The sequence below is a fragment of the Onychomys torridus genome, chromosome 21 (assembly GCF_903995425.1).
Source record: "Onychomys torridus chromosome 21, mOncTor1.1, whole genome shotgun sequence".
Taxonomy (NCBI): domain Eukaryota; kingdom Metazoa; phylum Chordata; class Mammalia; order Rodentia; family Cricetidae; genus Onychomys; species Onychomys torridus.
In genome coordinates this window covers 32,067,994-32,092,274 of record NC_050463.1, presented here as the reverse complement: position 1 = coordinate 32,092,274, position 24,281 = coordinate 32,067,994, and the positions used below count along the sequence as shown (strand labels likewise).

The following is a 24,281-nucleotide window of genomic DNA, read 5'->3' as shown; positions in this document are numbered from 1 at the left end:
CGAGGCCAGTCCTCAGGAGTACTTGACTTGTTCTATGCCACGTTCAGACACAGAGCTCATGGGGAGGAGGGCTTTCCTCCTAGACAGGCGGTGGGGGTAAGAGGAACTGCTGTAATCTCGGGGACCCTCATCTGCCGGTCTCCTGACCACACACCCAGAGCGCATCAGTGTTGAAAGGAACCTCTGCTCTGCAGCTCACAGAGCCACGTGCACAGGCCACATCAACATCTGTCTTTCACGCCTGCAGACAGCAGGCGTGACCTCTAAGCACCACACATATGCAGAGGTGGTGAGTGGCTTTGTCTGCACACACCTGGACTAGAACTCTCCCAGGTACATGATCCACCTGGTCCTAGCCCTGGCTGCAGCTTGCACCCCTTATACAAAGCTGAAGAAGATTTATGTTTGGGCAGAACTCATTCTCTCTGGGATCTTTCTGCTGCTTCCTCTGCAAACTCTGGAAATTCTTGTATAGCGGTAATGAAGGGACACACCCTTGGGGACATTAAATCCCAGGTCCCTCTGGCAATCATAACACCCTACGTTAAATCTCACAGCAAGATGCTCGCGCCACCAGGCAGGGAAGAGAATGTCAGAAGTGTTCATACTTTGGAACTCTTTCCGGATCTGGTTTTTAAAAATGTATTGCATTTGTTTATTGAGGGGAGGGGGTGAGCTGTGGTGTGCATTTGGAGGCCAGAGGGCCACCTGCCAGAATTGTGCCAGGCCCGGTGGCCAGTGCCTTTTCCTCCTGAGCCATTTCCTCGGCCCCCAGAGATCTTTTCTTAAGCTCACCCTCATCCATCCCCCCGTACTAACTAATTGCATGGTGGCAGAGCAGAGTGGAGGAGACTCTTAGCAATTAAGGGACCAGAAGATGGAGCAAAAGCAAGGATAAGACCAGGGACAGCTGCCCCCCCTGGGGGGGCAGGGGAGGGATAGTGCCTTTGTGTGCAGCAGTGGGTGGCTGGGGAAGAGGGGTTATTTGAAGTAATTGGGTTTTCTATCTTCTCTGAAGATTCAGGGTTAGAATCGGTTTGAGAAAACTGGGTGACTGATACAGGAATATTTAACTTAAGGCTTGCTGTTGCCTGAGCCTTGAGACAGGATCTCAAGGCTCTGTAACCAGGCTGTCCTCAAACTTAAGCAATCCTCCTGCCTCAGCCTCCCAAATGTTGAGATTATGGGCGTGTACCATCAAGCCCATTTTAAGATAAGGTTCTAAACAAGAAGCAGGTTTATTGGGCAAACCTATAAACTCTCCTTCTCTGGGGTCCTTGACAGATTTATTTTCAGGGTTCTGTTGGATTCATTCCATTAGGATAGATGCGGTTTCTTTCCAGATTCTTTCATGGATTCTGACTTCCTTGAAAGACTGAGGAGGAGAAAAATGCAGTGCAGTTGACCTCCTGACCCTGACCATTAGCCAGCGCCCCCCCCCCCCACCCCGTGCTCCCTTTGTGAACTGCCTGGGCCCCGTTTCTAGGAGTGGCCACCATCAAAATAAAACTAAAAGAGTTTGAGAGCCCAGTTCCTCCCCGACTCGGGGCCTGGAGACGCAGGCTGCCACTCCTTATCCAGAAGCGACTGTAACTATACCCCCTTATTGGACTCTCCTTCCACTGGATCAGAACAAGCCACAAGTCCCGAACATTCCTTCTGGCTCCCAGCATCTGGGGCACAAATGCAGAATAATTAGATCTTGAGGGAAATCCAAATCTTCATGGTTTTATATGTGTGCCAGCTAGACAGGGGTGTCCAAGCCAGTAACTAACTATATCCCTGTCAAAGTCCTTGTAAGGGGAGAGGAGGCGCAAAGCTGGTCTAGAGCTAGCACTATGGGCGTGACAGGGTTGAGAGCGAAGGATAAGGCTCCCAAACAGGAGGGAAAAGGCTTGTGCAAAGGACTCTCTGATCCCTCCAAGCCACTGCAGGGTGGTTGGTTTTGTTTTTTTTTTTTTTTTTTTTTTTTAAGTTCTCTCTTTCCGTCCCTTCCTCTCATCCCTTCCTCTCTGTCTCTCTCTTTCTCTGTCTCTTTCTCTCTGTGTATCTGTCTTTTTCTTTCTCCCTTGGTCTCTGTCTCTCTCTCTCTTTCTCATATCTGCCTCCCTCATATCCAGGATCTCACGTAGCCCAAGCTGACCTTGAACTTGCTACATAAGTGAGAATAACCTGGAGTTTCTGACCCTCCACCTCCAAAGTACTGGGATTACAGGCACACACTAGATCTTTCTTCAGCACTGGGATCAAACCCATGGTCCAAGCATGCCAGGCAAGCCCTCTACTGAGATACATCCCCAGTCCATAAAAAGAAGTTTTAAAAACATTCTCCCTTGGGCTGGGGATGTGGCTCAGTAGTAGACACCGGCCTGGCATGCAGAGGGCATCTTGCTCTCAAGCGCTGAAGAAAAGCAACAAAAAACCCTTCATCTAATTCTTCAGTCACCTTTATTCCCCTTCATCCCCCTTTCTCCGGCGCTTTGCCGAGGTTCTGATGTGATGGTTTCACCTGCTGCTGTTCTGTGGTCAGGTGGCCTTGATGGTCATGGTACCATGCCGTTCATTCTCAAGTTGCTAGCCAGTCTGTTGTGAGTATGGGGGCCAAGCTGCATTTCCTGTCACTCTGTCTCTGTAGCCCAGCTAAAGACTGGGGCCTGTCTGACTTCCTGTGCAGTGGTGTAAATTTCAGTCCAGAGGGTGGGCTTTCTATTTTAAAATTGGATTTATGTGCATGTAGATCGGTGGTTCTCAACCTGTGGGTTGCAACCCCTTTGAGGGGGGGGGGGGGTCACAGATGAGATATCCTGCATATCTGAGATTTACATTACGATTCATAATGGTAGCAAAATCAGTTATGAAGTAACAGTGAGAATAATTTCATGGCCGGAGGTCACCACAACACGAGGAACTGTATTAAAGGGTCATGGCGTTAGGAAGGTGGAGAATCACTGATGTAGATTATAGCCACAGGCAGGAAGAAGTCAGGGCAAAGGTTACATGCTTTTCACATGCTGCTCAGGCTTGGCATTCCTCCTTGCCTCGACTGTCCTTGCTATGGAAATCTTCCTCAGTGTCCAGCCAACTGGACACTGAGGGGGAGGACATGATGCCAAGTATGGTAACCACCCTGGGGTGATCAGGAAGCCACGTGACCTGCTGCGAAATAATCTGTTTGGATTCAGAAAAACCAATGTCAGTCTGCTGCATTTGGATACCTGCTGCAAACCACACTCCTGCACTGCTGGGGAGATGGGCTAGGAAATCCTGTCAAAAAACAAGACCCAAAAAACCCCACTAATCCTCACACAGCGGTTTTCAAATGAGAGCGCTACCGAGAATCCCCAGGAAAATGTAGGCTGCACTCCCCTGAGAGCTGAGCTTTTAACCCCTAGGTCTAAGACAGAGCTGGAAATGCCCGCAAGGGGCTACTGATCTAAGATTCAATCTCTTGGAGACACTCTGGTTGGAGGGGCCATCTCAGGAGTACCATGGGGTTGGTGGGCTGCTACCTGCACAATGTCACCTTCCTTTCTAGATGAAACCAGTGGGTCACAAAGATGAGATATTCGATGCAGCAGAGAGAAAGATGATGAAATGTCCATCTAAGGTAGGAGACACTGGACTGGGCAAGGCGAGAGGTGGGTGGCGATGTGGACTTCACTGAAAAGTGGGGTCTTACGTTAGCCCCAAGAGTCTTGGGTCTGTTGCTCTTGGCTTGAGCACAGGTTGTACATGTAGCTGTCCTAAAACTTATTCCTATGGACTGTGAGAGCAGTACTACAGAGTGAAGGCCCTTCATACCTGTGGATGTCACAGGAGCAAAACCCCAGCTCACTGGCCTCCAGCTATGGTCCTGCTAACCTCCTTGGAGCCCCAGGTACCACCAGTTCAAGGCCTTCCTCTTCCTTGGGAGGCAGAGTTGATGAGTTCCTAATGAGTCTTGAAGGCTGTATCCTAAATACATGCCCAACATGTAATAGACATATATAGGTAGTCTTTCCAAATACATGGATGAGGAAAAAACTAAACATCAATGACAGAAATGTCTTCTCTTGTGGAATGCAGGTTGATTTGGGGGCAGGGGGTGGGTGCTTTCTTGATGAATTAGTAAGTTTGTTGTAGCTAGGCAAACCTCTTTTCCTCTTTGCTATGGCTTCCAAGAAGTCTACAGTGAAGTCCTCTTCTGGCAGATACATGTGTTTAGCCAGGTGATACAGACCACTGAGGTAGAGAGCTAGAGATGGCTGGCTTGGGAATGACCACCTTCAGGGGGTCAACAGCCAACAAGCAGAAAAGTGCCAGAGAGAGGTTTGGCTTCTTGGAGAAGATACGTGTAAGAACACCATGTTAGAATCCAGCCACTGCCCGGGCCATAACACCCATAGCAACCTTTCACCAGTCACAGACTGACAGGCACCTACCAAGTCCCTAGCTAACAGACCTCTGGGGCCAGGGGCTCATTTGTGGCCAAGGGAGTATTGATCACACATCCTCTTCGCCAGCCTTTTCCCTGGCTCCTGTCTGGCTTGCAGGCTTACACTGTGAGACCTCCCCCAATCTCATTCCACCGCTTGGGCTCTGTACCTCTCTTGAGAGACCCCGCCATGCTGTGGGGTCTCTCTCTGGTGCTGGGCTCTGAACTGCCCTCGGAGCCCCTACCATGAATGTTGTGTCCATCTGCTTGTCTGTGGCACTCCAAACATTTTTCATGCACTCTTTACTCCCCAATACTCCTCCTCAGTGTCTCTCTCGAACCTCCCCCCCCCCCCCACCCCCCTGAAACCTTTCAGCACGAATGGTCCAGGTAACCGTCTCGATGATGATGAGTTTGATTATTATGGGATGGGAGAGCTCTGGGTCATGGCTACATGTTACCTTTCTCTGCAGGAGAGTCCCTATCTGTTCACCTACAGAAATAGCAACTACCAGGCCCAAGGGCTGAAACCCATAGGAAGGCTTCAGGTAAGGCAAGGACAGACTTGAATCTTTGTAAGCTTCCACTCGGTTCTCTGTGTCCTGAAAACTCCATTTGCCTCTGGGCATGCTGACAGCTGCAGTTATGGGAACTGCAACAGGTAGCTGAAATTCAGCCAGAGCGACTGAGCGGGGATGGGCAGTGAAGGACCTCAAGGGTATGTGTGACTCGCCTTTGGTGGCCTGGATCCACACCGGCTTAGACCCGTCTCCCTGCAACTCTCACAGCATCATGAGGTGTTGGAGTTCCATGGCACTGTGACAAGATACCCCACACCCTTCCCAAATCTCGGGCTAGTCCTTGAACCTTTCACCTGAGGAGAGCGAAAATAAAATTGTCAGGGTGGCGGGGAGAAGCGAGATGAGGTGTGGAACCCAGGTAGTTTGGGGACCAGAGAGCCTTAAAGTCGACCTGTACCCGCACTATGCACCTCTCTCATTACATCTTGATTATGGCTTATCTCAGAGTCAGCTGGATTCTTCCTGCTGAGATTAGATAGGGCACTTTGCACTCCCCAAGAGACTCACACAGTGAAAGTTGGATGTCTTTGTTATCAGAGAACCAGGACACAGGTAGATAAAGATGACTTGCTGCTTCTCTCCCCATGGGAACACTCACACCAAGTAGCAGCCTGGACTTCTGCTCTTAAGAGACCCAATGTGATCTATTCCCAGGTTACCAATGACCCCCATATTTTCTGATATCATAGATGCATCTAGAAGGAAGCAGGCAAGTGAGATGAAGCCGCTGGCTCTATGTTCAAATCCAGAGTCTTCCGTATTCTGGCTCTGTGTTGATAAGCAAGGCCCTTAACTTCCCCGTGTCTTTGGGCTTTTTTCATTGGGAAGTAGTGACAGTAATAATATTACCACAGAATTTTAAAGTGTGTTAAGAAATAGAAAGCGCTTATTCCCGTGTCTGGAATGCAGGAACTCCTACTGAAGTGTTGGCATTGTTTTCTATGTATTGTTAATTTCCCTCAGGATACATTATTAAGTCTCTTGTACCCTAGAATGTGAGCTCAGAGAGGCAAGGACTCAGGGCCAGTGCCCAGGTATGATCTGTTAGGTGACTAAGTAGGTGATAGATTGGATTCTAGACATGAGACTTTAAACCACAACTAGAAATACACTGCTGCTCCAAAAGGAACATGGTTTGGTAGAGAAATGGACACCCCAGCCAGCAATGACATACACTATAACAACATGACATACTGTATGATATAATGCCATACACTATAATAACAACTGGAATTAAAATTTTGTGTCAGGTCACAGTGGATTAATGGATTTGATGCTGAGGTTGGCATATGGTAGCCATTTATTTCTCCAGTCAACAAATAATATTAATTTTCCGTGACGCTTAGCACCATTCTCTTTGTTGGGGACACAATGATAAACAGCTTACCCAGAACGGCCCGACTTCACTGAGAATTGAGGCGGGGGAGGGTCACAGTTAAGTCTTCCTGAGAGAGAGAGACCATTGCAAATGGAGAGGAGGGGGCCCTCCAGCATGAAGGAGGGGACACCATTGAGGACAGCAACATTCTGAGCAAGAGTATTAAAGGTTCCAGCTCAGGTGGAGGAGGAAGAGGAGGAGGAGGAGGAGGAGGGGGAGGAGGAGGAGGAGGAGGCAGAGACAGATCAGAGAAATGTGTTGTGGACGGTGAGCTATGAGGTTGAGAGAGAGAGAGAGAGAGAGAGAGAGAGAGAGAGAGAGAGAGAAGGAGAGAGAAAGGGAGAGAGAGAGAGAAGAAAGAAAAGAAAAGAAAAAAAAGAAAAGAAAAAGAAAGGAAAGAAAGAAGGAAGGAAGGAAAGAAGGAAAGAAAGAGATTAACAGACATGATAATTCTATTCTTAAGTGGTCTTTTCCAATATCTAGGCCTAACACCCACCCCCACCACCACCACCACCACCCACCACCCCCAGGCTCTACTCTGGTAGATGCATTTATTTTTCCCTGTGTGTCTCATTTCAGGCGAGAGAAGGCACAGAATTCAGCTGTCCTGACAAGGACCCGTCAGATGCAATCCCCACCACAGGTACATGGCTGTTGTGTTCTGTGAGTTCTCAAGTCAGCGAGGATTCCCAAGATCTGAGTCAAGATGGGTGAGAAGGTCCAAGAGAGTGTTTATGGCCCTGCATGAGGCCGTAAGGTCATGTTTATGCTTGATTATCCTTTAACTAAAATAATAGCATCATTATCAGGAAGCGTTTATTGAGCATTGACCCCATGCCAGGTCGTGTTGTGCAAGGAGCCTCGGGGTTGGGTGAGTGCGTTGTTCCTATCTTAAAACCTTGATGGGTGAATTTGTTTGTGTCATTTCTCACTATCTCCTTTTCCTTTCTCCCTTCCTCCTTCCCTCCCTTCCTGTCTCTCAGGACAGTATTTTATCTGTGTAGCTCTGGCTATCTTGGAACTCACTCTGTAGACCAGGCTAGCCTTGAACTAAGAGATCCACCTGCCCCTGCCTTCCAAGTGCTGGGATCAAAGATGTAGACCATTACTCCTGGCTTCACTATATTTCTGAAATGTTCCTGGGCTTTGAATATGAGACTCATGAAATGTTCTGGGCGGTCATTAACAATCTTCCTAGAGAGGAAACCACTTAAACACTGTAGTTTTCTTGGCAGGTGAAGTAGCTTGGGAAATGATGTCTGTACATACGGGAAGTCACACAAAGCTTTTTGTGGGACCCAGATGACTCAGAACCTTAGCTAAGACGTTCGTGCTGTAGCCTCTCATGCTGGGCATTGGGGGATAATTAGATATGCTCATTTCTCAGTTTGCTTATTTGTTCATTTGTTGGAGAGTTGCTGAGTTATCTCCTATAAACCGTTCAGGAGTGTCCATCCTAGCTGATCTAAGTTAACTTCTGACCTGGATTACTGAAAAGAGAAAATTAAATTTGGAGAAGTTACAATACTTATAAGGACGCTGACATCTGTTGTAATATTGTCTCCCCTCTTGCCAAAGCCTGGATACAAAATGTATTCTCCAAAGCAGTCATGTAACAAAATGGGCAATCATATTTAATCTATTATTGTGACAAAATACCTGAAGCTGGGACCTTAAAAAGAAATCATGTTTATCCCATGGCTTTAGAGCCTGAATACCCAACATGAGATGTCCTGTCTCTTTGGTGATACCCTGTGTGGCAAAGTGAAAACATGGTAGAGAAATAGGAAGAAAATTGACAGCTGGAGTCATGTGTTGGGGTCACCTTATTTGTAACCACTCACTCTCATGAGAACTAACTCACCTTGCAAGGCCAGTGTTAACCCTGTCTATGGGTTAACCCCCCCCCCCCCCCCCCCGCAGCCCCCAGTGACCAGATTACTTTGCATTAGGTCCATCTCTTCAGTTCCTACCTCCCCCACACACCACCATATTGAGGCCCAAGCCTCCAGTACTTGAATCTTTTGTGGACCAAACCACATCCAAGCCCCACAGAAGTGGTGCAGATCGTCCATGAAGATGAGTTTGGTCTTTAGACGTCTTGCTCCTGTGTTTGATGACACAGCATTCCTATTGATTGATTTACTGTTGGACTTTTAACAGCCAAGAGGAATGATCATCTTTATGTGTGTGCCCTCCCGCAGTAAAAACCCTCATCCTGAGACACAGATAGAGGTGTATGTAGAGAGATATGCATATATCTAAATAAAGATAGAGTATCAGCTGGAAGGTTTTAATAGCCATACTTTAATCTTATCATTCCGAAAGGATGAGCTGTGTTCTGCAATCTCCCGAAACTCTGTTTCTGTCATGCAACCATCCATGAGAACCTGCCATCCATTAGAACCTATCTCTACATCTAAAAACCAGATAAAGTGCAGTCTTCCTTACTCCCTGACCCTAGAGACCATTGTGATTATGAGTGCTGGAAGAATTCAAGATTAGGCGATCTCAAGACTTTACAATCAGTGATAGGCACTGTTAAAGTAATCACACAGATAGGTGATCCAAGCCTCCTTCCACTGAGCTAACCAAATGGCCTAGGACTGAACCACACGTGCTTGTCCAGTGACATTTACACTCATTTAAGAGTGTTGGGGGAGACCTCGGAGTCCCTCTGGAAGGTGTCTGTCAGGAAAACAGCCACAGATAAGTGGGCAAGAGGGAAACCACACTTCATTTTTGGGCCACTGATCTATGAGCAGTCTATTGATGATAGAAGTATTTCCATGTTTAAAAAGGGGTTGGGGGGAACCTCAGCAAAAGACCACCTTTGTAGATGTAACTGTCTTATTAAATAAGAAACACAGAGCCAATTGCAGAGTTAAAAGCCAAGAGGTCAGGAGCGGCAGTGAAGGGTAAGGTTTTTGGCTCTTGACTACTGCTCTGACCTCTTGGCTTTTAACTCTGCAGCTGGCTCTGTGTTTCTCCAAATTATTTTCAAACCCCTTTCTGTAGTCTTTTTCTAATGTGTCCCCCTCAACTCAACCCACAGATATGTAGATCAAAAAATGATGTTACAAAATAGGATACTAGCTGGGCAGTGGTGGTGCACGCCTTTAATCCCAGCACTTGGGAGGCAGAGGCAGGCGGATCTCTGTGAGTTCAAGGCCAGCCTGGTCTACAGAGCGAGATCCAGGCGCAAAGCTACACAGAGAAACCCTGTCTCGAAAAATTTAAAAAAAAAAAGGATACTGCCTGTCATAGGCCATGGTCCCTGGTGGCCTAGGAGCCTCTTCTCACACACCAGAGCTTGAGGGTAGTAGGACCTCGTCAGCTGATCTATGGGGCTTTGGGGATGAGAGATGGGAAGTTGGTGCAGGCAATTTTTTTAATAACCAATCAGCATTTGGAATTCAGTAAAGAAGGAAGGGTTGTACACCTGTAGGATATGGAAAGCATTTTATGGCTTTATAAACACTAATAGTTTGATACTAGCTGGCCCTTCCCCTCGTATAGCTGGGATGACTTAAATATCTACTTGGGAGTCTACTGCTGACTTCAGTGTTTTCTAAAAATGGCACTGAGGAGTGAGAGGGATGTGGCTCATTGGCTATCCGTTGAAGACAAGCTCCTAATTCTAATCCCACGCAATGGGAACAACCTGTAGCTGTTGAGGATAGAAGACACCAATATGCTGCCTGTATGTGGCTGTCACCAGCAGTATGAATGAAAAAAGTGTATCCACTTAAGTCGCTGCTTCTTTCTAAACTCCCTAGTGCTATTTATTTACCCCAGTCAGCTAAACTGAGCTCTCCCAAAGAGAGATGTTCCAGCAGTAGGCGGTCACTCACCAGACCTCTCACCTGATTGTGGCCCAAGAGCTAATGCTCAGTGGAGGTTGTGAAGCCATCTACCTGTTCACAAGACTTGTGACTTGGCGTAGCCTGTCATAAGCAAGACATGTTGTCCCATGGGAACTAAGAGCGTGTCTGTCCCTCAGTACATCTGGCCTACTGAGCAAATTCAGATTCTCCCCAAGAGACTCATTTATCTGTTTTCCTCGCCCAATGTTGTTTTTTTTAAAAAAATACATTTAGTATGTTTAAACAATTAAAAACAAATTGAGAATTTAATGCAGGAACCACCAAAATGCTAAAGAATCTAGTAGAACTTTGAAATCTGAGCATAGGGTGGTGAAAATTGGGTCCCTAATTAATATGGGGAGATAGTCATTGAAATTGGGACCCCTATTGCTATGTTAAACAACATGGACAAAAGGAGTAGAAAATAAAATTAGTGAACCGGAGGACAGATCTGGGGACATTCTTTGGATGTCAGCATCCACTGAGGTGTGATAACTGTAGAAATGAGGAAGTCCCACAGGGAAGTCAGTGGAATTAGCCTCTACAACCATGGTCTCCATGTCAACAGAGTCAAACAATAAGGGCTCAAAAATGTTCAGACAGAAAGCGTACTGTCTATAGTGAAATTTCAGGCTCTGTTTTAATACCCCTGAAACAATCCATTACCACTTTTTTCTTTTTCTGAGATAATATAATTACATCACTTCTCCTTTCTCTTGCCCTCCCTTCAAGCCCTCCTACCGATCCCTCCTTGCTCCCCAAGTTTCTTATTTAAACTTTTGAGATCTGTAAAATCAACCATCCCAGGCCACAGAACCTTTCATTCAAGCTAATATGTTTCATTAATATACTTACAACTAATATATAGTAATCATCCAGACTCTTCGAGTGGCCTTTTGAGACATTAATACAAACAATGTGTAACAATCAAATCTGGGAAACTGGCATACACAACACCTCGGACCTGGATCATTTCAAAGTGAAATTAGTATATTTCTTGCACTCCTCCTGTATGCAAGGGGCCCATTTATTCATATACACTTAGATTAAAATCTCCAAAGGCAGAAATGGGGTTCTATTCTAATGTCAGTAAATTACCATCATAGCGGGAGCCTTTTCATAAGATCCTTAAAATTGGAGAGCAAACGGATTGGGAAGCCCTAACTAACCAAGAGAGCAAATTGACTTTTTAGATTACAGCATCAGATGGTTCGAGTTGTTGGGCCACACAAGAATAAAACTCCAAACTGCTAAGCGCTGCTCCTGAGTATGGCTTTTCATGGGCAGACGCCATTTCCCCATTGTTACTCGGGTGTTGACTGCTCACTGTTCATAATACCTCACCAAAGCTTGGATGGCCTTCTGATAAAGACTCTGTAGAAATGTCCATGAGTTAATGATGAATATCAGACTTCTTTCAAGGTAGTGAACAGTTTGTTCCAGATAACATTAATCAGGCCACATAAATGTAATCTTATCTTGAAATACTTGTCTTTCCAGAGAGAGCGATTGCTAAAGTGTTTTACTCAATTTCTGAGTCTTTATCATACGCAATGGTGTTAATAAACCTCAAACCAAGGTCTACAGAATATAAAACGAAAGAAATGCCTGGGTTGTATCATAACAGTAGAATGCCAGATAAGCCAACACCTCCCACGAAGCCTTGCTTCATATGGCCTATCCTCTCTGCCTGAGAATACAGAGTGTCCAACTAGAGAAGCTGCTCCAGAAACAAACTGTTTATACACACACACACACACACACACACACACACACACACACACACAGTGGGGGAGCAGAGGCAACCTGTCTATGTGTGCATATATTCTGTTTCATTTCTATCCACCAAGTTTAAGAGGTAATTATGATTTTTTGAGCTGCTGTTTACATTTTTTAAAATTTTATTTTCCATGCACATGTATAAATGTGTGTGGGTGTACTTGTGCTGTGGAGCACGTGCGGAGGTCAGAGGCCAGCTTACAGGAGTTCTCTTTCCACCCTGTGGATCCTCGGGACAAAACTCAGGTCCTTAGGCATGGTGGCAGGAGATTTTTACCCACTAAGCCATCTGAGCTTTTTTTTTTTTTCCTCAGCCTATAATAAATGTTGGAGCTGTGGAGGCAAACCTGCCCATCGCCTTCACACTTTACCAATTCCAAAGACTTGCCCTGACCTTTGCATACCCGTTGGCATTCAGAGAATTCACTATTATGGCCCTGAGAAATATAGCAATTGCCTGTCGTCAATACAAGCTAAAATAAACCACTTTGGAGTTGAGGGGATGGGTCTTATTTTCTGGTATGCTTTCTCCTCCCTCCCCACCCCATCATAGCTTGATTTCTTTGGGAAGAGGTCATTTTCAAGTTTCCATGCTTAGCCCTGTAGGCGTGTGTTAATGTGTACAGCTGGGTCTGTGATTTGATATTGTTCTGCTAACCATATCGAGTAGCTGTGGGAAGCTGGGAAAGGCCACGTAGGCTGTAATCACGTAAAGGGAATGTGCGTGCATGCGCACATGTGTGTGTGTGTGTGTGTGTGTGTGTGTGTGTGTGTGTGTGTGTGGTGATTTCAAGATGATGATGGGGGGAAGAGACTCTAAAGATGCTTAGTGACTCTAGGGTCTAAAAACAAGATGACGAAGCCACCATCAGGCTTTGCAATGGCAGCCACGGTTGTGTGAACCAATTTGTGCCTAGCAATATAGTGGTCTAGAAGGAAACAGTTAACGGTCTCTTCCAGAAATGCAGAAAGGGACCACACTGCCCATGGCTTCAAAATTAAAAAAGTGCTTCTCAGTAGTTCTCAAAATATAACACCCAGATAGCACGGGGTGCAGCTATAGTGTCTGAGGATTAGTTAAACGTGCAAGTTCTCAGACTCACCAAAGACCTCCTGAGTCTGAAGTTCTTGGGAGTTGGGGGGGGGGGATGGGAGGGGATCCTATGCGATTTAACAAGCTCTCCAGGTGATTCCCGTGCACAACCCAGTTTGAGGACCGCTAATCTATATATCCTCAGAGGCATGCATTCATGACCTCGCATGTGTTAGTTTACATCATGTCCTCGGAAACAGTAGGGGTGTTTTTCCCTTCCCAGTGATAGTCCTCAGTGGGATTGGCAGCTGCCACCCTACAAGAAGCATAAAAGTGATAGAGATATTTCCAGGGAAGGAGACCGAGAACTGAGATGCCTCTGAGCATTCTTTCCATTGAGTGTGATGCAGCCCGCAATTACTTGAGCCTGAGTTGGCTGCTGGTGGGAGCAAGATCCAGGGAACCAGGTCCAGGGTCTTCCTGACATCCTCATTTTTCCATTCACCCCAGATTTGCATTTTAGTTCACAGGCTGAGGCCGGCTGACATCAAGGTGATTGGAGCGCTGGGTGACTCTCTCACGGTAGGTGACCTCAGCTGTGGAAGGAGTAGCAGGAGACTGTGTTGATGTAGCCCAGGCTGGCCTCTCATTCACTATGTAGCTGAGGTTGGCCTTGAACTCCTGATCTTCCTGTATCTACCTCCCAAGTGTTGGGGTTACAGCTGTGGGCTACCAGGTCCAGCTGAGAGAGGAGATTTTAGTGGCCATGAAAACGTGGAACTGAAAGTTGAGGCTTTAATCCTCGCCTGTTTCTGGTCCCGATCCCCAGGCCCCCGTGTTCCCACTGCATAGCATCTAGCATGCCTTGCACAGTGTAAATTCCCATTCCGCCCTCTACCTCCCCCAGTGCTGGGAAAGTAGAAGGGACCGTGAGGGAACATGAGTAACAAAATGAAGTTACGTAGCCCGTGTCTGTAGTGGGACGGCATCTTCTGGTGTGTCTCCAAAGACCCAGCCAGTCCTCTGTCCATGTAGAAAAGCTAGAGGCTGCAGCTCAGACAGGCAAAAGAGATGCTGAGCTAGGACCAAGGCCTGATGGGTATGGAGGTGGGGGCGAGAAATGAGGGTCAGTGGAAGAGGTAGAAGGCCCAGAAATGGACAGACCCACCTCTGGAGCTGCCCCAGGGTGATACCCTAAACAAAGCACACTTTAAAAACAAAACAAAATAATCAATCCTATAGAAAGCCTGAAGGGGTTGGTCCCCAGGGGTTCCAAGAAACAAGTTTCTATTTAATGGTCGCTCCCAGTAGAATCCAGCTGTTGTCTCCAGCTGCTATCCCCTGGATCAGTTAGAAGGCAGCATCTGCAGGTTTGAACTCTCCAAGGACAACTGTGGCCTAGTCACAATGAAGTTAGCTCACTCTGTTGTAGCCCTGTGGCAAAAGCCCTGTGAGGTCTGGCATTCCTCACCTCTGACCAATGAGGAGCTTTGCAGTGAGTACCCAAGTCCGCTTCTGAGTTCAGAAGCCAGGCCCAAGGACTCAAGAGTTCTGACTCTGGGTTCAGAATGTTAGCCCTGTAGCACCCTCCTCTGTGAGACCCCAGCGATTGCTTATCTCAAAGGTCCTACTGTGTGTAACCCTCTAGGAGAGACTGGCAGGCTGGTCCTTGGCATCTTACCAGTTGTGTATCTTAGTCACTTCCTGCTAAGTGAGGTCTTAATATCACCCCACCCTTACCATCCTCTGTGGTCTCCTAGAAACTCTCGGGACAGAGAGCCATAGAGAATCACACAGGCGTGGAAGACAGCAAATGTGATGGGGAGGCAGGTAGAAAAGGGAATTAGGTACCAAACTGTATGAGCGTAACCTGGGGATTTCTCCTGGAGTTTAGAAATACATGCTTCAGGGGAGAAGATGCCCTAAAGTACCTCTTACTGCGGTTTCTCACCTGACCATGCACAGATGTGATGAGGACCGACTTAGTGTATGCTTCCCTTGATGATATGTTTCACAGCTTTCAAAAAAGGACACAGCACCTTCAAGCATGTGCTTTTGAAAAATATATGCTATAAGGCTCCTGGATCTCTCAGTTGCTGTCTAGATGGGGTTTCCGGGCAGGAAGTATAGCGGTGGGTGGTACCAGGCTTTCCCAATGGGCGCGTACTCTCATCCCAGAAAGGGCAGGAGATGTACCCATAGGAGGTTCTATCTGGATTTCAGAACTTTCCTAGGTGTCCTGCCCAGGCTAATGGTATAGGTCTTCAAATAGGTAGACAACTGTGGTGTCCTGAGAAAAAGCAGGGGTACCCACCCACTATTTGCTCTCTCTTTCAGGCAGCCAACGGGGCCGGGGCCGAACCTGGGAACCTCTTGGGTGTCTTAACTCAATACCGAGGCCTGTCCTGGAGGTGAGCGAGACCCAGAAGGTCCCTGAGCCTTCTAGAAAACAGTACAGCAAGTGGGGGGGGGGATGGGCTACCTCGTTCTTTCTGTAAACTCAATGTACTGGCCTCCCCCAAAAGACTACAACCCCAATAACAGAAGGCGTGGCAGGAGTTTTGGGGGTGAACAGACGCCAATGTTGTGTTCCTAGAAGCCAGTGCCTTCTCCTTTGGAGGCTTGGGTCGGGAGACCCTGACACAGGTGCTCTTTCGACACGGGCTTTTCCAAACTGAACAGGAACAGAAAGAACAGCACCAGCTAGCAACACTAATGGAGAAGCGAAGTGGCACCGGGCTGGCCACAAAAGCAGCCCAGAAGCCCCTCTGGATTGGGAAAGGCTGTGAAAAATACACACTTAATTCTCCCTGCCCCGACAGAGCCGGGCTCCAAGCTAAAACAAAGGCAGCCCCAGCAGCGACAATTTAACTTCAAGCGTGTTTGCTGGAGCAGGCGTGCAGGGAGAGAGGAAAGGAGTTGCGTTCGGATTTGGGTTTTTAGTTCTCGTGAAGAAATGATGGGTAGAGGGTGAGTCCCCGAGCTGTGACTCGGGCGGGAAGTCTGTTTCGTTTAGGCTTGGCTGGCATGTTAAACCTCCCTTTTCTTTCCTGCTTCTCACCACAGCGTCGGAGGAGACGAGACCATCAGGACCGTGACCACCCTGGCCAGTGAGTACCTTGGTGCCTTCGGGCGGGGTGGCCACGCCTGAGCCCTCTGCGCCCCCTACTGGCGGCCGCCAGCCTCGCAAGGCGGCAGGACGCAGCTGAGTACAGTAGGGGGCGCTGCTTCCCCGAGGTTGCCATATCCCGGCTTAATTAAAAAAGCGTTGGAGGGTTTTGTCTTTTATTCAGTGTTTTTCAACGGGAAATCGTCTTTATCCAATAAATGAATGCGGGAAGAAAGAGAGAGAGACAGAGACAGAGAGACAGAGACAGAGACACACAGAGAGAGACACACACAGAGACAGAGAGAGAGACAGAGACACAGAGAAAGAGAGCTTAGACAAAATCTTAGGACAGTCATTTAAAAGTGATCCAATAAAGAAGGATTGGACTGCCATTCCGGACACAGAGCCTATCTGGGAAGTTTTCCACTTAGGCCTGGTAGGTTGGGCATCTCTGTCCACAAAGACCTTGCTGTATAAACCTGTAGCAGTTTCAGCAGTGAGAGATGAAGTTCCCTTGCTCAGGCTGCACCAACACGGCCTTGTTTGGAGCTCAACATTTTCCTTAATGCTTTGCCAACAACCCACTCAAATGATTTTTTTTTCCAAAGCTTAGCTACATTTTTCTGAAGGGTCTGCCTTTAATCTTTTTAGGTATGTCTATGGGCAATGCTTTCCATTATGTTATTTGATTGATTATTTTTAGGACTGCCCAATCTCAGTGTGTATTTTTAAAGTACACTTTATTTTAATAAGGCATTAGACAATATTTACAGTGAATTCTTTTCTTCTTAGAAACCCCTAAGGATTTTTGCCTGGGGTTGGGGGGATTGATTAGTTTCATTATTACTACTTTTTGGGGTACATATCCCTTTGATACATATTTTGAGCTGAGATATCATTTGAGTCTTAGGCCAGCAAGTTTAGACAGGACAGTAGAGATTCTTAATGTCCACATTGACACACCTAATAGGACTTCATGTCTATGATCTATTTCAGTTCTTGGAAAACTGTGTTGAATTTAAGCAGGTACAGTTCCGTGTTCTGAGTACTCTCTGTCCCCAGTTGCTGGGACGTGTCTTAGGTTCCTTCTGTAAGTGTGATGATCGTGGCTTTGAGATGCCCCAGTAAGATGGCTGGACGTCATATTACTCAAGGTCATTCCCCAAAGTGCTTTACAAATGACGGACACAGTGTCACCCCTCAGGCAGACTCCCTGACACACTTAGCTTAGCTCTTCAATCTTTCCTAGTGGGAGGAAGCAACCTGTAGAGCTGCATGGTTCGGGGTAAAACAGGTGCGTGGAAATGTGCAGTGAGGTCACGGCAGAGCTCCCGCCCCGCTCCCTGCTCGATTTAACCCAGCAGATGCTCCGATACAGGGTGTGTGGGAGACAGAACTCTGCCCTGATGGGGTCAGCAAAACTCCAGGGCAGGGCATGCTACCCTAAAGACAGATGCACGAATTGATAATCAGCAAGTGTGGAGAAAAAGGTCTGCAATGTGGAAAAAAGTCAGCAAGGGACTAGTCATAGCAATTTGGGGAAAAAGAAATGTTAGGGATGAAAAGTGTCAGTGAAGTCAATAACGTATAATGGAAAGTATTGCCAAGAAGTATAACCAAGATGAAAAAACACCAGGCATAGAGGACAAGATTGACGAACTCTTTGATCAAATAGCAATAAAATAATAAATGAATATATGACCATAATGTCTAGGAACTCTGGGATATGATCAAGAGGCCAGACCAAAAATGGCTAAGATTGAAGATGAAATAAATACTAAATGAATACAGAATTATCCAATTCAATTTATAACATAAGACTTCTCAAACCTAGAGAAAAATAATCAAACACAAGAGACATTCAGAATCCAAAATAGAACCTGACCAAAGAATAACAATGTATTATAGACAGTGTATCGAAAGTTAAAAAGCAAAGAAAAAATACTAGTAGCTGTAAAGGGGAAACGCCAGCTCGCCCACAAAGGCAAGTACATCAGAATCACAGCAGATCTCAACAACCATAGAAGTCAGGAGAATGTGGAATTATTTATTTCAAGCCCTGAAGGTAAGTAACTGCCAACCAAAATTGCTATATCTGGCTAAACTACCTTTAAAACTTGATGAAAAATAGAACTAACTTTGCGGCGAAGAAGAGCCAAGAACTGGACAGGTCCACTAACAAATTCTCCCATACCTTTGGAAGAGGGCTAACAGCAGTCCTGAAACCATCCCATAAAGCAGAGGGAAAGAACACCATCTACCTCACTGTACGCAGCGAGCATTGTCCTCACACCAGCCCTGCTGCACACAGAGTAGCATTCAAAAAGACCCATTTCCTTTGTGATTATAGATGCAAAACATCTCAATAAAATACTTGGAAATTAAATTCAAGAACACATGGAGACCATATGCAAGTCAGTTTCATTCCAGAGATAATATGAATGCATTGACATATTCAAATTAGTATGGACAGAAATCATATGATCATCTCAATAGATGAGGAAAAGACTTCAACAGCCCTTCATGATAAAAATCCTTAAAGAAGGACCTGAAGGGAAAAAAAACCCTCAGTGTAGTATGTTACTATGCGCTGTGCCTGATGTAAAGCGGAGTTCTCAACCTATGGGTCATGACCCCCATGGGACTCTTCACAGGGGTCACCTAAGGACATCCTGCATGTTAGGTATTTATATTACAATTCATCACAGTAGAGAAATTAGTTACAAAGTAGCAACAAAAATAATGATAGTTGGGGGTCACCACAACATGAGGGGGCTGTATTCAAGGGTCGCAGCATTTAGGGAGTTTGAGGACCACTACTGTAAAGTCTAAGGCACCCAACATTCTGTTCCATGCTGGGCTGTGGGTTGGGGGCTGTCCTTTGTCCCCCACACTCAGTGGTCAAAGGACAGTTGGCCATGTAATCCCAGCACTCAAGAGGCTGAGGTAGGAAGATGACCAGTTCGAGGGCAGCCTGGGCTATAGCTGTAGGTGACCCTGTCACAAAACAATGCAAGAGTCTTGGGAATATTGCTTTGGGGGCTATTGGTAAACATGTCCCTTGTATTTCCAGACATCCTCCGGGAATTCAACCCCTCCTTGAAGGGCTTCTCTGTTGGCACCGGGAAAGAAACCACAGACAAAGCATTCCTCAACCAGGCCGTAGCAGGAGCCAAATCTGAGTGAGCCTGAGTGTCCCAGAGGGGGGTGCAAGCTGGGGAGGACAGAAGCAGGGGTGCCTGGGAGAGCTTTGGTGTAGGTTCAGAGTCTTGGTCTGGGTAGAGTCAGAGTGAGAAGCCAGAGCGTGCTGTCTTGAGAGAGTTCTTCGCTGTTAGACACACAAATCTGGCAGTGTACACTTAGCCCTACCCTAGCAACTAATCAGATTCCTCTGATGCCCTGCTTGAAGTACATCCCCTGGCCTCATCGTCAGTAAAACCTATTCCCCCACAAAGCAGTGGCTGTAAATGGGCTCACAGGGAGACCCCATTATTAGCTTGTTCCTGTTGTTTCTGAGTCTTACACTCCCTGCCTTCCTTAGACGGTCATTTGGGGCTCTGCACTCTATGTGCTTCTGGTGCCATAGGAAGTGCACTGACACGGGAAGGGAGCCCTGAATGGCAGCCACATGTCTTCCTTGGCCTCTACAAGTCTCTGAAGCACAGGGGCAAGGCTGTTGCAGGCCTCTCTCCACAAACCATAGAGGTTGTGAGGTTGACACCATCTTGGATACAAAAGCTCTAGTGTGTTCTACCCTTGCATGGACTGGGTGAGGACGGTGGTCTGTTATTTGGTTTTTACTCTTTGGTTCTTTAGCTCTTTGGGGGGCCCGCCCCCCAGCTCCCAAATAAATCCACACGGAGTCCTATTATTACTTATAAATGCCTGGCCTTAGCTTGGCTTGTTTCTAGCCAGCTTTTCTTAAATTATTTTGTCTGCCTTTTGCCTCTGGGCTTTTCCTTTTCTTACTTCTGTAATCTTACTTTCACTCTTACTCCGTGGCTGGCTGTGTGGCTGTGTGGCTGGCTGGGTGGCTGGGTGGCTGGCTGTGTGGCTGGCTGGGTGGCTGGGTGGCTGGCCCCTAGCATCCTCCTCTCCTTGTTCTCTTGCCCCTCTTTTTCTTGTTCCTTCCAGATTTCTCCTATTTATTCTCTCTGCCTGGCAGCCCCACCTGTTTCTCTCTCCTGCCTCCCTATTGGCCATTCAGCTCTTTATTTGACCATCAGGTGTTTTAGACAGGCACAGTAACACAGCTTCACAGAGTTAAACAAATGCACCATAAACAAAAGTAACACACCTTTGCATCATTAAAACAAATGTTCCATGGCATAAACACATACAGCACATCTTAAAATAATGCTCCACAGCAGTGGTCCCGGTGCTAATCCAGTAGGGCTGCAGGGCTCCCCTAAGAAAACATCTAGTGGCTCCGAGAGCATGCTCCATGGTGCTGCTGACCTGATGGTCCCTAAAAACTGTCAGGCCAGCATCCCTGGTACCCCCAGCTCTGCTTGCATACTATTCAAAGACTGAGTGTCCCTGGGGGTCTTTTTCCTAGCCAATGAACACACGAACACCACATCCAATTAGGGAAACGTGTAAAAAGATCTTTTCTGTTTTACCCCCAATCTTTCTTCCAGATTTAGCACAGACCTTACATCCCTGTGTGGGTCTGAAGATTTGTTTGTTTGTTTGTTTGTCTTTGTAGTTTGGTCCCAAGACTCCCTGATGTTTTCCCAGCCCTCAAGGCTCTCCTGGAGCTTATAAATGTCCTCTGAGTAGCTTTCGCATTAACTTTCCCTACAGGAAAGACAGCTCATGCCAAGCCTAATAGGCTTTAGAATTATTTTGAAGGCTGCTTCTTTCTTTGGAGGCGAGAGGGGTGAGAGGCTAGTGGCTTGCCACTTCCAAGCTAAAGCTGGCTTTAGCATTTATAGTTTCTCTTCCCCCAGTGTGGCTCAGCTGGTCGCACCAAAAGGAAGGCAGTTCTAAACATGATTAGATCAGGGAGACATGTAAGAACGGACATGCAGAGTCAAGGACCCATGACCAACCGTAGTAAGTGCGGCTCCTACAGCCTGGACTCTGTGATCGTACTTTTCCTCAGGCCGTAGGGAAGACATCTAGGTGGTAGAGAAAAGCAGGGCCAGGAGGGTTGTTCCCATATTACACCTGAAACTATAGCACAAAGAATCTATGGAGCCTGAGCAGATACAGGAAGCTGACCCGGGGTCTGGCCTTGGGTCTTGCGGGCTTTATTACTGTCTTGATCACAACCCTCCGTATACACACAGAAGTGCCCAAGTTACAGAATACCTTCACGGCTGTCACCCCTGTGTCCCACACAGTAACTCTGTTCGATGCACAACACAGAGGGATTATTAGCTGGATTTCTAATCGGTTAAATCAGGCTAAGCCTGAGCCCACCGGGTACCCATTCCAAACCAGCATTCAAAGACAGAGGGGCTGCCCTGATAATTTCAGATCCACAGATGAGAAACAGGTTAAGAGACTCAAAGTCCCCTCCCAACTCTCTGCTACCCAGGGTTCTAGGGCCAAGATCATAGCCACTGGGTTAGTAGTTAAGAGGGAGGTAGGACAGCTGGTATTACCCGTTGGGCACGGTGTCTGGGGGACCTTTGCAGATAGTATCAGTGCTAGTGATAGCAGAAATCATTCTAGGGACACTTGCCTTGTGTTCGGCACTAAGCTCTTTATGTGACCCTCATTTGGCTCTCTTGACCCTATGGAGGCAAGGCCACTGATTTATTTTACAAAGGAAAGCACTGGGTTTGTAAGGTAAAGATTTCAGAGAGGTGGTCATGGGTAGGTCTGGGATTCAAACCTGTGCTGTCTAGCACAATAGGAGCTCTTATTCAAGAGGCTGCTTGGATCTCGTTTGCACCCACAGTGCCTTTCCTTAAGCAGGCTGATCTCCCTGTTACAGGTTTTTGTTTTTTTTTCCATCATGAAGACTGAGCTTAAGGCCTTGTTCATGCTAAGCAAGCCCTCTGAAACTGAGGTCACCCGTAGGGTAGGCAGGCCATGGCATCTGCTAACATGGGCATGATGTTGAGTGGCATGTGACATAAAATGTTTATGTGAGACCTATATGCCTTGACTAAGCCCGGCTTGGAAGAGAAACTGGAAGTGTATCATTAAATACGCCAACCTGAAAATAAACCCGCTGAGAGTCAACCCCCCAAAACGTGCAAGCTTCTGCCCTTCTTAGGCGGTCAGTCCTCCCCGGCAGAGCCTGGGTAGAGAAGGAGCTCTGTGTGTGGGTGGTGGGGTTCTAGTCCTGCCCCGCCACCTGCCAAAGTGAATTGCCAATGTCTACTGTCTCTGCTACATTGACCTTCTAATTGCTCATCCTCATTCAAATCCTTACTGTGTGTTCCCACAGTGGCTTAGTTACCCAGGCCCAAAAGCTGGTGAGCCTGATGAAGGCAGACAAGGTGAGTCTGGACACATTGAAGTGGGACTCCACAGAATGGGAGGAGAAATCCCTAGACACAGAGGAGTCGAGAGGTACAGAGGATTCAGGCCAGGTTTCTAGCCAATCTGAGCCCTGAACCTCTGTTCCTTTGCAAATAGGGTTCCCATTCAGTGTGTTGGCCAGCTGTCCAGAGTAAACATGTATTACCAGCCAAGCCTGGGACTGTAGATACTTGAGGATAAGTGTGCCAAGAAAAGTTTGAACTCTCTGGTGTGTGGGGAACTGCCTCTTTGGGAGTTTCCTGCTTGACCCTGATTGTTTTCTATGTGTTTCAGACAATAGACTTCCAGGAGGACTGGAAGGTCATCACCGTGTTTATAGGAGGCAATGACCTCTGTGATTCTTGCAATGACCTGGTAAGTCCCCAGCCCCTCACCCTCGGGAAGGATTTCTGTAGTTGGCCACTGGCTCCTGGAACAGCGTAGCTAGGTCAGGACTCTGTATGTGGCTTGGCAGGGATCCAACTGAGGATTAATTAACCCTAAGGCCCAGAGGACATTCCCTTTGAAGGCTGGTCCTGATGCTGTTGCTTAGCGAGGGAGCCTGATGATATCGTTCTAGAAAACAAGATAACCTTGTGTTACTTGAGAAACTCTTGCTTGTTTTCATAGCTAGTGATAGGTCAGCTCTTCTCCACAGCACTGCCCAGCCCTGTCAGTTCTACCTTTGTGCTGTTGCTAGAGAAAGTGATTTCCCATGGAGGTGATGAGGCAAGGTCCAGGTCTGCATCTCTTGGGGCTGATGGGAAACCCCCAACAGAGGCTGCCATGTAATCCTGGATTCCCAAGTCCCTCTGAAGGAGACCCCTTAGACCATACCACCTGTCTGCCACCCGTACCTGTGCCTCACGCTATGTCTGGGGGGTAAGCCATGGCAAATGAAACACAAGCTCTGTCCTTGGGGTTTCCCTCAGCCAGGGGCCAGAAACAAACAACTCTTCATAACACAAGAGACATCACCATGGAGTTCTGATGATACACAAATCAGAGAGTCTACAACCAAAGTAGCCTTGGTGTACAGAGGGCTAGGAACTTTAAAGCTGAGTTCCAACAAGCTGCTGGGGATAGGAAAGGCTTTGGAACCTTGGTACACGCCCCCTCCAGCTTCCTGAGGGACACAGCTTTACCCTGTTGTCAAGTGGAGTGCTCAGATGTCATCCTAAAAAGGGGTTCTGCCTCCATGCTCTGACAACAGAGCTGGAGAGATGGCCCTGCCAGTGGCATGCATGCATGCATGGAGACCTGAGGTTGAACTCCTAGCACCCACAGAAGCAGCCAGCTGTGACGGTGCACACCTGTGACCCTGGTGGGCATGTGACGGTGCACACCTGTGACCCCGATGCGCTTGTGTGGTGCACACCTGTGACTCTGATTGCTGGGAGAGACAAAGGGTATTCTTGGGCTTGCTAGCCAACCAGTTTAGCTGAACAGTAAAGCTCCAGATTGAGTGGAAGATCCTGTCCCAAAGGAGGAGGTGGAGACCACTGAGGAGGGTACTGGTGCCAGCCTCTGCCTGCATGTGCATATACATGGATGCCCACCTCTATCCAGTGTGTCTGTCTGTCTGTCTGTCTGTCTCTCTCTCTCTCTCTCTCTCTCTCTCTCACACACACACACACACAC

The 24,281-nt window shown here is 47.2% G+C and overlaps 1 protein-coding gene across 1 annotated transcript in view; it reads left to right on the top strand.

Moving 5' to 3' along the window:
* Window positions 1-24,281, top strand: part of Plb1 (phospholipase B1) — a 94,820-nt gene that overhangs the window by 18,471 nt on the left and 52,068 nt on the right. The window contains exons 11-19 of the mRNA XM_036171024.1: window positions 3,536-3,607; window positions 4,888-4,962; window positions 6,953-7,016; window positions 13,575-13,633; window positions 15,389-15,462; window positions 16,118-16,161; window positions 19,234-19,342; window positions 22,567-22,618; window positions 22,935-23,015. Of these exons, the coding sequence (XP_036026917.1) occupies window positions 3,536-3,607; window positions 4,888-4,962; window positions 6,953-7,016; window positions 13,575-13,633; window positions 15,389-15,462; window positions 16,118-16,161; window positions 19,234-19,342; window positions 22,567-22,618; window positions 22,935-23,015 (630 nt within the window). The remainder of the gene's footprint in view (window positions 1-3,535; window positions 3,608-4,887; window positions 4,963-6,952; window positions 7,017-13,574; window positions 13,634-15,388; window positions 15,463-16,117; window positions 16,162-19,233; window positions 19,343-22,566; window positions 22,619-22,934; window positions 23,016-24,281) is intronic.